The sequence below is a fragment of the Musa acuminata genome, chromosome BXJ3-1 (genome assembly GCF_036884655.1).
Source record: "Musa acuminata AAA Group cultivar baxijiao chromosome BXJ3-1, Cavendish_Baxijiao_AAA, whole genome shotgun sequence".
Taxonomy (NCBI): Eukaryota; Viridiplantae; Streptophyta; class Magnoliopsida; order Zingiberales; family Musaceae; genus Musa; species Musa acuminata.
The window spans coordinates 6,473,149-6,490,568 of record NC_088349.1 but is presented as its reverse complement, the minus strand read 5'-3'; the positions used below and the strand labels follow the sequence as shown (position 1 = coordinate 6,490,568).

Here is a 17,420-nt window from a genome sequence, read left to right as displayed (position 1 = left end):
ATATCATGCCTTCATTCTCTAATGCTCACCATACCATACCATACCATACAAAATTGGACGGGCGGTGTCATGGTACAAAATTGAACTGATCCAGCATGAAAGAAGTCAAATTCAAGTACTTAATTGAACCCGATTCTGACACAATCAGAAGAGGCTCGAAGCTCAAACCGCAGCAGCTTAGCTCAATCCAATCTTAATATTTGTGTTCGCACTACACCTATATATAATATAAAAAGAAAAAGGGGGAATTAGGATGTTGGATAGAAACCAAGGAAGAAAGCCTCGCGTCATTATGTCATGCGGAGGGGGTGACAACTAGAACAATCTTTCGGGTTCTCTCCTTTCCTCGTCAAAACAGCGGGATCACGATCCATCGGAGAACGAGGAAAGAGAGGAAGAGGATCGGGTGAGGATGGCGCGGCGTGCGAGCTCGAGCTGGTCGGAGAGCTCCTTGATGCGGAGGTGGCAGGCACGGGCGTCGGTGACGGCCTCCGCCTCCAGCTCTCCCAGCTGCGCGCACAGGCTCTCCTCTGCCTCCTCCGCCACCCGCAGCCGCGCCCTCGTCCGCTCCAACTCCGCCCGCACATCCTCCTCCCTCGCCCGCCGCTCCCTCACCTCCCGCTCTAGCTCCGCGTTCCGCCGCCTCAGCTCCTCCACCTCCGACGCAGGCGCCGCCTTCCCCAGACCTAGGCCTTGCCTTCCGGCGCCTTCGGTGTGTACCGCAATTGCAGGAGCCATCCCACTAGGTTCTCTTGCCTGTGATGACAGAAGGAGATGGGACGAGAAACTGGGAACCCCAATTTGGCCGTCGATCAAAATGAGGACCGATTTCGTTGGGCAACGGAACAGGCTCCGACTATATATATAGGCAAGGGGATGGGAACGGAAAACATGTCCAGGTTCAATGTCTCTTGGACGAACGCAAGGACCAGGTGGGAACGTGACCACGTCAGAACGCGCGTCTAGAAAGAGATCCGGTGGTCACAAGGACAGCGGACCCCACTCGATAAGAGATGTTACAGTCATTTAGAACCGTCGCCGGCTGACCGCCCCACCCGAACTGGATCGCCAGTGACATCAGACAACGCGTCATCGATAAAAGAATTTGATACATTTACACCGAGCAAAGAAAGTTTCGGTCTCATTTCTCTGTTCAGCGGGACCCACCGCATATATAGCAGAAGGAAACAACAACATTTTCCAACATGACAAGACACCTCTTCGAAGAACAATACAGCATATGGTACTTCTCAAAGCAGCAAAAATGCATATAATTTTAGGAAGTAAATTCTCAAGAAACTTCAGTGTACAACTTCCAACCCCAATATTAAAAATCCAAATTAAAACACCGCTAATGGGTTGCATTTGGTCCGACGCAAAAGTTGAGTGCGGGGATGCATCCATCTCAACCTTGGGATAAAGCCCTGACGCAAAGCTTTATATTGCAAGAGAAGAAAAATCTGATCCGAGCTGACCTTAGGAAGCTGACTCAAACCATCTTCTGACTTTATGACCAGAACTTGTAGCATCTTTCGTTTGGTTTGAATCATGGTGTGAAAGCTGGATTAGCATGTCCAATTTATCTCCCCTGACCAGTCCGTTCTCCTCTTTGCTTTTCTAGCTGGCTTCTGTTGTTTTGGACCACCATCAGGTTTGGTGTTTCTCTTCCTTTTCTGAGGAATTTGTTACTGTTGTCTTGTCAATTGGCTTTTCAATCTGCAATGGTCATATCATTATCTTTCGATTGCCTACAAAACTTGAAGAAGTGTTGTTATGCTAATCATACCTGGTTCTTCTTATTTAGTTGCTTTTCTTTAGCATGTGTGCCTACTTGCATCAAATTCGACTCTGACTCTGACTTCATATGCTTAGAAATAGAGGGTGAATCAGTATTTCCTCTTTTTGCAGCCTTCTTCTATTTCTTATTCTGCTTACTTTTCCATGCCTTGACTTCTCACCAGCGGGTACTTTATCTCTGTCTGTCTCAGTGGTTTTGAGTCGGAAACCTTTGTTGCAAATTTCTTTTTTCCATCTTCTGACTTACAATTGTTCTCCTTTATAGAATCCAATTTAGCTTTCTGTTGTAGTTTCTGAATGCTGTCAAAAGCAAACTCTACAATGGGGCGATGATCAGGACCAAAAGTTTCTGAACAAACGAAAAACAAATGAAGTTAGTACAGTGACTGATGTTCAAACCTAAAGATACTGAAACTAAATAGAATCTGCATAAAACGCCGAAATATGGTCAAGTGGTTTTTTTGAACCTAAGAACAGCTCCCAGTGGTCTGCTTTGCTCTCTTCACATACCAAACCAACATCTGTACCAGGTAGTACTACTCATTATAATTGATATCACAAGACAAATGTAAATGTTGATAGATATACATGTAAATATACATGCATCATTAATCAAACACAAAACACTTGTAATTCCATAATTCTAACATATATAGAGTCATGCTCCAAATATTAGCAATGTGATTCGTGCAGGCCTACTGAACTTCAAAGAAGAAGAATTGAAGTCCACATGGAAAAAGAGAATTAAAAATGTGGCAGTGATCATATGTACCTAAAAATGAAAAGATAGAACTAAAAACGTGGCAGTGATCATAACTTTACAAAAAATTAGAACTCAAAAAGAAAATTAAAGAAGCAAAATAGCAGAACTATCTACAAATCATTAAACCTAGGAATGTGGCAGTGATCAAACAAAAAGTAGGGAAAAATTGTAGTGAAAGGAAACATATATGTAAAATATAGAATAAGATGAATGTGCAAAGATGTACTCACAGCTTCATAGTTTTGATCCAAAAATTATTGTTCACACACTAAAATTAGAGGATGGATTCATGTGACAAGTATGAGCCATTAAAATTTAATGAGATATCGATGAAGACAAACAACAGCTGTTCAAACAGCCAACCAGTCATGTAAAACAAAACGGAACAGAGGAGAGGGTGAGAAAATAAGTGAGATATGGGAGGATAAAGAGAACTCTCTCTACTTAAAAGAGATACAAAGTGCTAATAGCTCAAAATACAAAAGTTTGATAAGGTTTCAAAAACTAGAATAACCCACCAATCTTCCTTCCTTCCCCTAGATCCCTTGTACATTGAATCCCTCAATCACCTAGATAATGAGTCACAATTTACTGAAAGTCAAGCACAAATTACAATATATATTAAATTCAAGATGCATTGTACTTTGGTGGCTTTGAATTTTCATATTTATCTCAAGACAAAAACCATTTTCGTGAAGTCTGATAGGGTTGAATTTCGAATTTATTGTCTTGAAACTTAGGAGTATTCATTGCTCATCATGCATTGCATCAACCAGTCAGCTCTACTAAATTGTTCACTCCAAGTAACACATACGTTATATGACAAATTACTGAAGGCACAACGCCAAACAATGATGTAAAGAAAGTCATGTTGCAGATGTTGAACACTTGCGGAAGGATATCCAGCATGAGATGACAATCATACCCAAACTTTCTCATACCATATGGGTCATGTTGTCTCCACCAAACAATAATGTAAGATTAATGATTTATTATGAGTCAGCATGCCACGTAAGCAGACTCTAACATCGGTTAACTCAGACTTGACGGGAAAGACTCATATGCTATGTTTTTGAAAATATAAGAGTTGTTTTAGATACAAGAAAATTATAAGGGCTTAAGAGGTCCATGGCCAAAATCACAAGGGCTAAAATGGACCTTAACCCGATAACATTTCAACTGTCTATATACATTTAACCAAAAAAATCATAATTTTGCTATTCAGTAAGCCATTTATGCAACCTGTACAATACACCATCATATTAAAGGAAAAAAGTGTACACCATATCATATCTTACCAAGATTGTTATTCAGAACCCTTAGGGCCACAAGTACATGCTCATGTTCTTTGAAATCAACAAAACCTACACCATGTAAATGTTTCTTTATAAAAACTTTTCCTTTCTTCACATCCTACATAAGCTTTACCAGGTCAAACAGTATTAAGGTTAATAAAGTAATATAACATACCAAAAAACTGAAAGCTCAGTAAGAAATAAAACCCAACCTTTTGAATGACAGGTTTCAGCTTGGAAGCAAGGGAAACAATAGCATTTACACACAGTTTTCTCACTTCTTTGTAGTCATAGTCTTTGGCAAATTGTAGATAATTAATCTAGTTCTTGATACATGGAATTTTGGAGATTGCAGCATTTCTGCCTTCTTCTTCATCAACCTGAATGAACGATTGTTTTAAAAACAAAATTTCTGTAGGACTAACTTTAACCTTGTCAAAAATTAGTTGTCACAAAAATCTGTGTTACATCATACATGATATAGAACAAAAGTCTAAATTAATAATTAAACAATGATCAAGAAAGATATGGCTGTACCAACAGGGTGCATAAACACTGATGTGCATGAAGAGAAAGCCAAAAATGTGCTTTGTGAAACTATTCCAAAGTTAAAGCCCATTAAACTACGAAATCCACCATAAGATACCTGCAAACAATGTCACTAGAGTTAAAACAAATGTAGCATATATCTATGATATGTCTCCGAACTAATAGTGTAGAAGACACCAATCATCTCTTTTTTTTATGTTTAGTTGTTTCACATGGGTTAATGTTTTAATGCGAGATACTTGAACTATAAAATTAAGTCTGCCAGTAAATATGTCATATCAGTTTTACCCCAAAAAAATAAACATACAGTAAGAAGATTTTTACTGCAATGGCAAACTGACAGTTAAGAGTTATGGTACACGATATATCTTACGAGAACCACCAGAGGCAATAAGTAAAATCAGACACTAAACAGAAATTGCCATGTAATCCAATTACCCAACCATTGGCAGAATAATCATCATGAATTAAGAGCTGAGGATACCGACTTACGTCTCAAGCTTTTTCATATCACTCTCTGATACACCTTCAGCAGCTGGTATTCCAGCAAGAATCTCACCTTCCTGCTTCAAGAACAAGCAGATTAACTTACAGTAATATATCCATTAAAAGTCATGAAGCAAATTAACTCAAAAAACAACCATACCTTTGCTAGATATAAATTATGTCTGTCAAGAGCCTCATTCTTTAAATTTTGAAGTTCTTTCTTGTGAACTGATTCCTTGTCTATAACTTTCAAAACTTTTAAGTGGTCTTCCCTTCATAATGATGCCTAAACCAGGTGCAGCATTTGCTGCAGAAATCGCGGCATCTGCCACAGCTGGGCTATCAAATGTTGAAAAGGCAGTTCCTCTGGGTCAGCTGCAGGAACAACCATGACCATATTAACTCTAAAAAATAAAGCCATCAGGTGTTAGATATGAGTCATATAAGAAGCAACCATGACATATAAACTATATAAAATATATAGGATTGGGTGTTCCATATAACTCATGTAGAAACATACACATTTCTTAGTTATTAAATACACTGGTAAAACATAAACAACAAAATCAGAAATATAGATCTTCACATACATGGTAAGTTTGTGGAGGACAGGAAAAAATGATTGCACCTTTCCAAAGGAAGAGAATCTCTCTTTTACCTCCTCACTATCAATTTCAAAGGGAAGGTTGCTTATAAAAATTATTCTATCCAAATCCTTGTCTCTTTTCCCAAGTTCTTGAACTTCCGCTTCTGATCCTTTGCCAACTTTGTTTCCAAGTATTCCAGCTTTCTTTATAGGCAAGGGAGGTTCCTTATGTTCATTATGATGCGAGGTCCAGGACTCGGAAATACTTTCAGCTGTCCTGGAATCTAAACCATGAGTTGGATCAGATACACTGGTGGATGATCTAATTAAGTTATCCAGGATCTTTCTTGCAACTTTTTCCTCTGACCTGAAATCAACTTCAATGGGGAGAACTTCATTCTCATTAGTCTGGGCCAATTTTTCAATCACCGGCCCATCAAGATTGACTTCATCTGTACTTATGTCATCTGTACTCATGTTATCTCTATCAACTTCACTATCACTTTCAGATTTACTTTCGTTGTCACTGTCATTCTGGAATCCTGTAAATAAAAATTATTCAATAAAAACCATTTCCAAATTTTTATTAAAAAATGACAAAAATATCAAAAGAATTTTGTTCTTATCAAATAAATAACCACCAAACCGCTTTCTGTGACTGAGAAGAAAAACGGAAAAAAGATAATTTTGACAATGTGTAGACAAATGTGTGCTGTCCTGTATCCTACCATAACCATGATAGACAATCCATAATCATCAATTAGAGATTAATACTGCAAGAATATCACACTAATAGTCAAGAATGATAAATTACCGACACCACATTATTATGTTCATGATGAATGTAGTTCCTGCAACAGCTCATCTACAAAAATATGAGATTATTCCAAAATCAGGTGTGAAATGGCCAACTTTTGCAGTCAGCAGCATTAGGTTGCATTTGATTTTTGCAGCAACGATAGACATCCTGTCTAGGACAATTTTAGAAAAAAAGAGCAAGATAAAAACAGCATGCAAAATTTGAAGGCAAAAGATAATGTAGATAACAAAAGATGTGGACACTTCCTAAATGAGGGAAATGACATGTTCTATCCAGTGTCTGCTATACCGAATCGTACCGCCCGGTACGGGCGGTATGTACCGGTCCGACAGGCCAGCGGTATGCGGACTGCCCGGTGCCGGTACTGTAGCACTGCTACAGTGCTCGGTACACCTGGGTGTACCGCTCGACTAAAAACAATGAGTAATTAGACAAGCTTTAAGTTTTTGGTTCAGTGGTAGCTCCAAAAGTTGAAGCAGCTTTTTATTGCATTGTACTTTAGCTAAAAGTGCTAAAAACAGCTATTATATGCGAAACTTACAATTGGACAAAGCCAAAACCCTGGGTCACTTCTGATCCTGCAAAAAGAGAAAGTATACAAATGTCAACAAAATTCTTGAACTATCATTAATTCGCACAAAACATTAGCTGAGTAAATGGAGCTAATTTGAAATCAGGAAGTATTTTAGACTCAAAAGCTTCAGTAGCCTACATGGAAAGATGCCCCAACAATCTATCACTTCTCAAAAACCCAACTGCATCAAACATCAATCCCTAATGAACCTAGTTACACTTACTTCCTTCTAATTCCAAACTATAGCAATCATCAGAAAACCCAACTGACCAGTCATTATAATCTGAATAATCAGTTGCAAATAACAAGAATACACGATACTTACCCTTTGAAGTGACCATAAAGCAGCGCCTCACAGGCCCAACTTCGCTGAACAATGCCTCTAGCTAAGATTGAACAGAAGAACCACAAAAACTATATAAGCTTCAGACCAAGTTGCGGACATGTGAGAAATTTCAACAAAGCTACAGAAAATTATATCAATGAATACCTCCGAGGACTTGAATGAGAAGAGGAGGTTGGAAACAAAGATAGTGGATGGACGGTGGTCACCACCTGCATTCTTCTGACCAGAGTTCTCATCCCATTTTCTCTTCCCCATTTCTGTATTGACCGCCAGAAAATATAATTCTTTCCCCCTTTCAGGAGCGGAGAAACGGTAAAAACAGGCTTTAAGCAAGTGCCAGAAGCTCACATGATCTTATTAGCCTGCTACAAGTATGCTATCCCTGTCATGCAGAAAGGAAAAACAACCAAAAAACTTCAAATAAGAAATTAATGCAAACATATAATAGCACAATTTGAAATTTATAACAAAAATTATCATGAAGTTCACATCAGGAAAGAAATTAATTGAAGAAACCAAACAGTATATGCTACTGATGAACTTCATAGGCTTCAGAATTAGGGACGTGCATAGAACAGAGACTACATATTAGGGTTTAGTGTGTTGGTCTAGAGATTTTAGTTTTCTTATAAGCAAGCATAGAAGAGGGCCTCTTCATGCTTGGGCTACAGTTGTAGTATTGATAGCCCGTATGGGTAAACCCAATCACACTAGTTCTTTTGCACTTAGAACGCCGAATCAAAACCTGCATGCTACAGAAAGCATTTTGGCAAACAACTAGCGATAGAACAGCTATCCCCGTTCCAGAGCTTACCTCTGAGATCTCGTAGCCAACACACTGGCAACGCTGTTAGATGGTTGGGAGGAGGAGGTTCGAAGATCGGTAAAGATGGCAGCGACCCCAAAGTCGAGCGACTGTCCGGGCTCGGCGTCGCTCGGGGAGTGCATAAACCACCCGTGGTTCGACTGGTTCTCTCCAACCTGACGGTTCAACCGGTTTGCATCTTCCCGGTTCGATTACAAATCCAATGTGTTACTAGATCAGGATCGAGCACTTAGGAAACTTGGCTTGATTTGAATGGCAATTGCAATGTAAGCCCGGTTCATTGACCGAATAACACAGGCATTGACAAAACACCGAACCGGGAAATTGGATCGAAATCACCTCCGAATACCACTTAAAATATATATATATATATATATATATATATATATATATATATATATATATATATATATAATTTTATTGGGCTTGGCCGTCGACCTCGTTACCCTCTTTTCCTATTCTCGCGTTCTCCGTCGTCAAGCACCGCCTTCGATCCCAAGAACCCTAATCCTAATCCAAATCTGATGGTGGAGCAATCCTATTCCAATCTCTGATTGCGAAGTCCCAATTCGGCGTGCCGATGACGGTCTCACTGCCGCCCGCGGTAGCCGAGGAACGGAGCGGCCCGCCATCGGCTCCGGCCTCGGCAACACCTCTTTCCCCTCCTCGCCGGAGCACAAACCTTCACTTACTCGGCTTCCCCAACGGAGACACCACGCCCCCTCCTCCGGTTCCCTCATCGTGGCTTGAGATCCGCCTCTTCTACGTCCGCGTCGCCCCCTGCGTCGTCGACACTGTCCCGCCCATCCTCACCCTCTCCCATCTCCGCCGCGAGATGGGCTCCGCCCTCGAGATCAACGGGGTACGCCTTCCGTCCTCCGAGCGGACCGCCGTCCCCCTCCGCCGCGACCGCGTCGATCGCGGAGCAGCTGAGGTAACCTACGTCAGCACCGATGGCGTCCGGCTCACCGGGGCCGTCGATTTCGAGGTCTGCGATGATCGGGGCAAGTTGATGCTCTGCGGCTCGCTGGAGAGGATGGAGGCGCCGTGGAGCAACGGAGCGATTGGGCTCGACCACCTCCAGGGGCCGTCAGATTCCAAGACCGGATGGAGCATGAATTGCTACGTGGCGGCATCCATTGGGTCTTCCGCTTTCGTGCAGCCAGACAAGGTCGGGATCTTGTCGACCCCTTCCATCGAGGTTTACGTGGCGGGGTGCTTCGCCGGGGTCCCCTTGATCCTGACGCAGACTGTTCAGCTCAGCCCCAGGCGGAGGGCTGTCAGGCTGGGAGCATTGGAGTCAATTCCCGAGGATGAAGAAACCACAGGTGGGAAGCAGGGGAGCAGCGCCGATTTGGTTCATCCCAAGCCTTCACCATCAACTGTAAGCACTCTGTATTATTATTATCTTGTTATTCATATGGATCTTCTCTTCTATTGTAAGACTTATATGCTTCAGATATTATTTTTCTTGATGATAGCATGTACATGATGATAGACTATGTTGGAGCTGTTCTTTTATTTGCAATAGGTTGAACATATCTCATATATGCTGCCTCAGTGGCATGATTTTTTAGGTTAATATTATTCTTCTACATGTGCTTTCATGCTTGGCTGTGGTGGTTACTTAAAATTTGCTAAACTAGAGTACAAAAATATAGAGATTATGAGAAAAGAAGCATGGATGTTATAGCTATTCATTCACATTTTTAGGTGACTTTTACTTTGTTTTTAAATGTGTTACGGACCAGAGACCAAAAGGAAAATATAATTTTCTGGTGATCTATAAATGATTTCTTATATGAATCATTGACGCAAAGAGTGAATGTGAAGCATGATGTTTATGAGTATGATAAAGGCACAGATCAACTGTGTTATCAGCCAAGTATTTTCAGATCATTAGATCCAAAATTTTGGAACTTTTGGTGTGGTAAATCAAAGACTTCTGAACTGCAACTTCAAATTATTTTCCTGAAGGTTGTCTGGCTTGCATGATCACCAGTTATGACCATAAGATTATTTAGTCTTCTTCAAGTTTATATTCAAAACACTTTTGAATAACAGTGACATCTTAGTTGGGTTGAGATTACAATGATACCGGCATCATTTGCAGAAGAGGGACTCGATCAAGGATGTAGAAAGAGAGAGGAGAATGAAATAGGAATATGATAGAAAGAAAAGAGGAAGAGGTAGAGAAGGACCAATAACATGCTTTTGTCTTCAGTTGAAATTTCTTGCCAACAATGCTTTGGAATGCCTCACCTAAAAGATCTCTACATCATGCAATGTGTATTCGTGTTGAATAAGTGTATTACTTGCACCATTTTTTTTCTCTTCTTTGTTCAGAGACACATCCAAGGATGGTGCAAGTTGGTAGCAACAAATTATCCCTTTTATTACTTTCCACTTTCACTTTTTTTTTTTTAATTTCAAGAAACTAATTTAGCTGAGTATCCCAAATTAGCAAGTGCTTGATTAATTTAATGTAAAACCTTTCCAGGATGCCGAGGGGGAAACGAACGAGTACGATCCAGATCTAACTTTTAGGCACAGCTACTATCCTGAAGGTTGGTACTCAGGTGAAGATGAGCAACTATCATGGTTTAACTCTGGTGTCAGAGTTGGCCTTGGAATAGGCTTGGGAATGTGCGTTGGGATAGGGATCGGCGTCGGACTCCTCATGAACTCTTACCAGGCAACCACTCGAAGTTTCAAGAGGAGGTTCTTCTAATCAGTCTACAAACCATGCAAGAAACACTTTTGCCTCGGAAGAATCTGCTTCGTTGATTTCCTTGGTAAGTTGATCAGTCTGACCTGTGTCTTAAAAAAAATTCATTTCTTAGAGCTTTTATGCCTTGCGTTTATGTATATGAAGCCTGTGAGTGAGATGAAGATCTACGTAACCAAACTAGTTAGTTCCCAAGTTTGTTCTTTTTCAACTTCGTGACCAAATAAGCTACAGAACTGTTCTCCCTACCTGGTTGCTGCATGTCTCTGCCCACTAAGGGTTAAATCTCTGTAAATTGTAGAGCTGATCATGTAGGTAAGCATGGGTAACCATGGCGTCTTTGATGTTACATTAAGCAATTAATTGTACTCGAGGACTTATCACGTGAAAATTATTGTGTTTTGTAAAGTATATTATATTGAACTTTAAGAAGCATGACAATATCTGGTTTGGGTCATAAGAGTTGAATGAAATGGTTTCGTCATTTTTGTGAGCTCACAGTGTGTTTGGAGAAAATGAGTTCCTGCAAAAAAAAAAATGCATGGGCAGGTGTATCCAGCAGCAACACTCGCATGATTTACGATAATTTCGATCACCATTTGTACAGGCATGGCGTCTACGGAAGCTAAAGCGTGGAACAGAGGTTGTAAACTAAACAAGAAGAGCAGTACCGTATGCGAGAAAAAGGTTGAGACTTACTTTATTAGGATTAGATTAATATATTATTAATAATTTATACTTCAGTTTTTTGGACTGATAATGTATTTTGTTAAGATATCCCGAAATATGTGCTTAAGTACTTAAAGAAGGACAACCTAATATTATTAATTCCTTTTCACAAGATCTCGGATGAGCTTAAAATGTAGATTGTTTGTCTTCCGACTTGCATTTTCGTTACTGGCCATATTCGACTCTCTTTTAGAGTTTATCAATCCTACATGTCCCTGAAGATTAAATATTTTTCTAGGCTAGTAAAGACTGACCGATGATAGTAAGGTTTTGGGATCAAATCTTGCCTTCACCATTTGTAAAAATAAAACATAATTATTACTGATAAAATTATCAAGACATAGCATTCTGACCCGTATTTGTAGAGATGGAGTTCTTTTATCTAAAGATAATACAAGAAAAACACTTTTTTCCCGGCATATCTGATTTTTTTTATCCAGAAAATCAAATCAAATTGCCATTAGGGCTGCTGAGGAGTCTACACCCTTCCTTTTCTGTCCAGTTCAGATGCCATCAAAGGGCTTGTTGTTCAAGTTGGTGCAAGTCAGAATCGTTGTCACTTCAGCCCTGCAGGTAACTGACTCTGATATAAGAGTAACTTGTTCTACCACTCATAAGAAGAATTTATGGTGAATAGAGGTAACCTATATTAGATCGTGTAAGTCAAAATCGTTACCACTTCCTGCCGGTAATTGACTCTTATATAAGAGTAACTTGTTCTACCACTCATAAGAAGAATTTACGTGAATAGAGGTAGATTGAGGAAAATATTTTTCTTAATCATGTACTCAAATTATATATTCAAATTTAAGATCCTCAAATCATAGACGGAGGATTAGAGCAAAAATTATCATTTCATATTTATCTATATCATGATCTTTTATCATATCCTCGTAAGATTGAGTTTTCGTCAAAGATACTAATCTTTGATCGATACAACTGAAATATCCTATCTATTAGTTGGTCAGAAGTATGAACGTAAGAAATATATAGTTGATATCCGATAACTTAATCTTTAACAAAATAGAAGTTGATGACAATGTGTTTCATGCATCAGTAGAACACCGAGTTGGCATATAAATAAGTAGCATAGACATTATCACAATATATTGTAGGAATGAATTTAGAGGCGATGTCAAGTTCATGTAGTAGATTGGTGACATAGTTAAGTTTTGCAACTAATTAGATTTGCTCCAAGGAAGATAATATAGGCTAACGGAGATGTTCTATCATCAGTGCTACTTGCTTAATTATCATCGATAAAAGCACAAAGATGAAGTGATGAGTTTTAATGAAGGAAAACTCCATGATTGAGAGTCTCTTTAATATATCACAAAATATGTTTTAGTACAGACCAGTATGCAATGGAGGGCCAATGCATAAATTGTGATAATTTGTTAACTGCAAATGAAATATTTAGATATAAAAGATATAAATACTATAAGAAACTAAGTACTTGTTGGTACTATATTGGAATTGTAGTAGGGCTATCATTATATAATTTAAGTGACTCAGTGGTGGAGAGTAAGGTATCAACTTCTTTGGCATTTTGCATGTTCGTCTTTGATAATAGCTCTCAAATTTACTTATTTTGAAATAAAAAAATCTAGAAGATGTGAATGTTATTATCAGTTGCTTAAAGAATTACTTGGTCTCCATAGAATAATTACTTGTGATGATAATGTTATCAATCTAGATTAGTAGATATATGGTATATCTCTTTTGTTATCATAAGAATAAAATGGTATTAGACTTTAGAGTTGATGAAATCGACTAGCATCAAAGATGAACCAAGTTTGGTGTATAAGGCTCTTGGAGCTTGATAAAGCTTATAAATAGCTTTTTATAATTTACAAACATGATTTAGATATTAAGGGTGGATGAAATCAAGGGATTGTGATATAAAGATATATTCAATTAGAGTCTCATATAAGAAAGTATTGTTAATATCTAGTTGTCATATATACTAGGCTTGAGTGATAGCCAAACTCAAGATGAGTCTAATTGACGTCGGTTTAACAATTGGATTAAAGTTCTTTGTGGAATAAGCACCTTGTCGTCGGTGAAACCCCTTGGTCATTAGATGTGCTTTATATCTAGCAATGATTCCATCTGGGTTCCGTTTAATTCAAATGGTCCACTTACAACCGATGATATTTTGTATGATATGAGATGATATTATGATCCATGTGGTATTATGAAGTAGGTTATCATATTCCGTAGATATTTTTGAGCTTGGATGATAGTTATGGGTTCAATAGGCTTAGGTGGAGGGCTTATAGTAACATGGAGATCAATGATTTGACGTGGTTTGAATATGCTATTTTTGGAGTGTATTGTCATATGATGTCTAGGTTCGGTGGTATTATTGAGTTATATTAAATATATAAGAATTGATGAAGAGTTAATGACATGTTCCTTAATTAAGCTAATGCACTTTAGTGTCACTTGACTAGGACAAAGACATTATTTGTGGTGCCAAAGGTATTACTTCATCGCGCATTGTAGAATGAGTTGATGGAGAGGTAAATAAAAAAGTTGCATAGGCGATGAGGTGTTGCTAAACTAAAGTAATAAGGTAGTACAGGTCTAGATGAGAACTACTGATTGATGTGGTGAGAGACACACTTAAGAGGGTTTGAGATGTACTCATATAAATTTAGTGATAGATGATTATTGCAATGACTCATATTGTTGAAGAAAAATGTAGACTCGACAAAAATAGCATGATGTGATACAAAAACCTTTGAAGTTTGAGGATCATAGCACTAAAAAGTATACCCAATGAAGATGTAAGGTTTGGATCTTAGTATTAACTTGTGTGAAGCATAGAGACATGGAATAACATAAACTATCTAATACTTTGAGTTTTTGAATATTTGAGGTTTTGTAAAATAGTTTTTCAAATGATGATTGGTATCGTAGGATTGGGATGAGTATGCGGTTAATGAGGTAGACTATAGTTTAAAAAGCTACTGATAAAAGGTTAGTTACATGAAGGCTTGGTATAGGAGGGTGAGACCATTCTCAACTATATGTTGGTACTTTCGTTCAATAGCACCAACTAGTTAAGGTGTGTGTGGTGGTGACTTAAGATGTTATATACCGAATGATGAGAGGTAAGTTATTAAAACATGACATTCACCTCAATCATGAGAGTTTATTGTTTTAATAGTAGATTGGAATAAGTTCTCGACCCTCTTATAAAATAAGTAAAGACTATATTGACCTTATATTTAGTGAAGTAATATATGAAAATGATATAAAATATAAAATTATCAAATGAAGTGGTTGGAGTAGAGTCCTGGACATTAGTATAAATGATTTCAAGTTGTTTAGAGTAGGATATGTATGACATTCCAAAAGGTAGTATATGACTTTTATTGCTAAGGCAAGCATTGAGTTATAATTCTACTTGATTTGGAAGTTAGAAGGGAGTAATAAAAAATTAGCTACTATTGAATGAAGGATGATGGGTGACGAAGACAACAATACCATATATCAATTAGAGCAACAATTGAAGTAAGAGCAATTGGCAAAGTGTTTTATAAAACTAATGATCTTCATAGATGTTGTCTTTATTCTAGCCTCAGACCAAGGATACCCTTGTGTTCAGATCTTTTACAAGAAATTAATTTGGAAAGAACTCAATAAATATGTTATGTTGTTTGCGTAATTGAAAGACAAAAATAAAATTTCTTTTGATATAAGATGCACATAAAATATCATTTGAGTATAAAAATACTTGTGTGAATTAAGAATTATGGATCTAGTGTAAGTGATATGGATTCCATTACCATCACATGTCTTCATTGTTTCTATAATCAATGTGGATAGATAAATTATATAAATCAAAAGTGATACGATAAGAAGCACGAGGTCAATAATCCAATTATTTTGATAAGTGGTCGAAGTAGTCATGATATTTGCTTGAGGCTAATTGGGTGTGGTAATAGGCTTGGGTCGAGATCGACAAATTTTTGTTGTGTGTCCAATTTTGTCATAGAGTTAGCAGATGATTTTTTATTGATTATTATTATTGAAATGTTAGAACTACTGATAGTTGTAGTTGAAGTTATTTTTTGAGTTGTTTGGGTTGAAGTTACTACAATGGTTGGAGAGTTAACAATATAATGGATGATGATAACTTTATAGATTACTCACATTTCCTGAAGACATTTTGTTCGATCCTTTATTAAAGTTCTTGTTGTTTTGATTGTTTTTTCCTTTAGATTTTTAATTAAATTGAGATATGATAGTTGGTCTCGTCTTCCTCGTTTTTTGTTTTAAATATGCTTCATGATCAATCGGCTTGTTATATAGTTCTTCAAATGATTTTGATGAGTCACATGCCCGAATTACTACCACAAATTCCTTGTATTTATCTCCTAAGTCATTGAGAGTATAAACAATAACTTCTTCATCACTCAAGAAGAGATGATCTTTTAAAATCAAATCATCTATAATAATTTACGTTATATACACTTTTCTCTTGTATTATTTTTATCAAAGTAGATAAAAGACCTAACATGTGAGTGCGAGGGTGATTTATAATTTAGACCATGCTTATGCTATAGTAGTGCACGAAGAGATTAGTGGTGATATGAAATTGATGACTAAGATTTAAATCACTCATAGAATAAGATGATTTTGTCGTAGCTACAAGGATATGTCATTAAGATGGATTTTCTTGATATTTAGATCGATGGATAACTAAAAGAATGATTAATGTATTCTAATAAATCATATCGATTTTTTTTTTGGTGTTATAGACATGTAAACTTAGGATCGTAAGTAAGGCCAACAACTTTGGCATTTAATGATATGATAAACATGTGTTCCCTATACAAACACGCAATTGATCATGACGAGGTTGGCTATTAATAAGGCTATGTTATTGAGAACTTCAAATCTGAGATGAATTATTTGTGATAACGGGATGACCGAAGGACTGAGGAATGAGACTGAGCTCATACTTTGTGTGACGATTTGATCGATCCATTTAAACAAACCCTTGATTGACGCTATGTTGCCAATGAGCAGGAGAACGTGCTGGCAGAGTCGAGGATGATGATTCTTGTTTGCCACAAACGTTTGGAAGCTTCCCAAAGGAATACTGGTGTTTGAAGTTTTAGAACAATTAGTGCTACTGCTACTTTGGATTTGGCTTTCTAATGCTTGTTTGTGGTCGCAGGCAGAGCTGAGGGAATTGAACTTGCAAGGAGTGGAGATCGAGGAAGCTGACACCGTGGTTGTGCAACTCCGAGCCTTTTTCCAAAGCTAAAACGAATACAAGTGCTTAAATAACGTGCTAATTAATTATATTTATTATTTTGATTATTATATTTTTTTAAAAATTATATTAACATTCTTATAGTTACAAAAGGTAATCATTTTGGTCGATTTTCCTAATTGGTGATGATGACGGATGACGTCAGTGGTGACGGACGACGACGTCATTGAAGGTCACATATGGTTATTGTGGATTAGGAGAGTGACGATAAGATGTGAGAGCCGTCGCTCGGCATCTACATTAGCGACCCTTTTGTAGTTCTACATCGACATCGACACAGATGCAGAGCAGCTTTTACCTCTCATCGTCGTTCTTCTCATCCATAATAATTACCCATGGCCCTTAGCGATGTCGTCGTCCGTTATCATCGATGTCATCCGTTACCATCAATTGAAATGTTAAAATTATCTTTTTATCTATTATTTTTATATTTTCATTAATAAAACTAATAGCATTTTGATAATTTTTATAATTATAAAAATATTAATATAATTTTTTAAAATATAAGAACTTAAAGGAAAGTACTATATAATTAACCGTTAAAGAAAGCGGTGGATATCAGCAAAAGATCATTGTTACGCAGCCAAATCTTTTGGAAGACATCATAGGACGACGTTGAGAATCCAAA

At 37.7% G+C, this 17,420-nt stretch overlaps 2 protein-coding genes and 1 pseudogene across 3 annotated transcripts; 1 reads left to right on the top strand and 2 right to left on the bottom strand.

Annotated features, from left to right (window-relative positions):
- Positions 1 to 96: 96 nt before the first annotated feature.
- On the bottom strand, positions 97 to 843 carry LOC135629651 (protein RESPONSE TO LOW SULFUR 4-like). Its single transcript, XM_065137352.1, has one exon. It carries the CDS (start codon positions 736 to 738, stop codon positions 364 to 366), a length of 375 nt encoding a protein of 124 aa, XP_064993424.1. The 5' UTR covers positions 739 to 843; the 3' UTR covers positions 97 to 363.
- Positions 844 to 1,247: 404 nt separating this feature from the next.
- Positions 1,248 to 8,175, bottom strand: LOC103989187 (uncharacterized; annotated as a pseudogene).
- A 295-nt stretch (positions 8,176 to 8,470) lies between these two features.
- LOC135583978 (uncharacterized protein At1g01500-like) lies at positions 8,471 to 11,507 on the top strand. 2 transcript variants are annotated; one of them, XR_010492803.1, is made up of 3 exons: positions 8,471 to 9,426; positions 10,543 to 10,837; positions 11,378 to 11,507. XR_010492803.1 is itself a non-coding variant. In XM_065134800.1 (2 exons), exons 1-2 carry the CDS (start codon positions 8,623 to 8,625, stop codon positions 10,771 to 10,773), a joined length of 1,035 nt encoding a protein of 344 aa, XP_064990872.1. In that variant the 5' UTR covers positions 8,471 to 8,622; the 3' UTR covers positions 10,774 to 11,263. The 2 variants fall into 2 exon arrangements, 1 of the variants encoding a protein (XP_064990872.1); XM_065134800.1 differs by lacking the exon at positions 11,378 to 11,507 and having other exon boundaries at positions 10,543 to 11,263.
- The last annotated feature ends 5,913 nt before the right edge of the window (positions 11,508 to 17,420 follow it).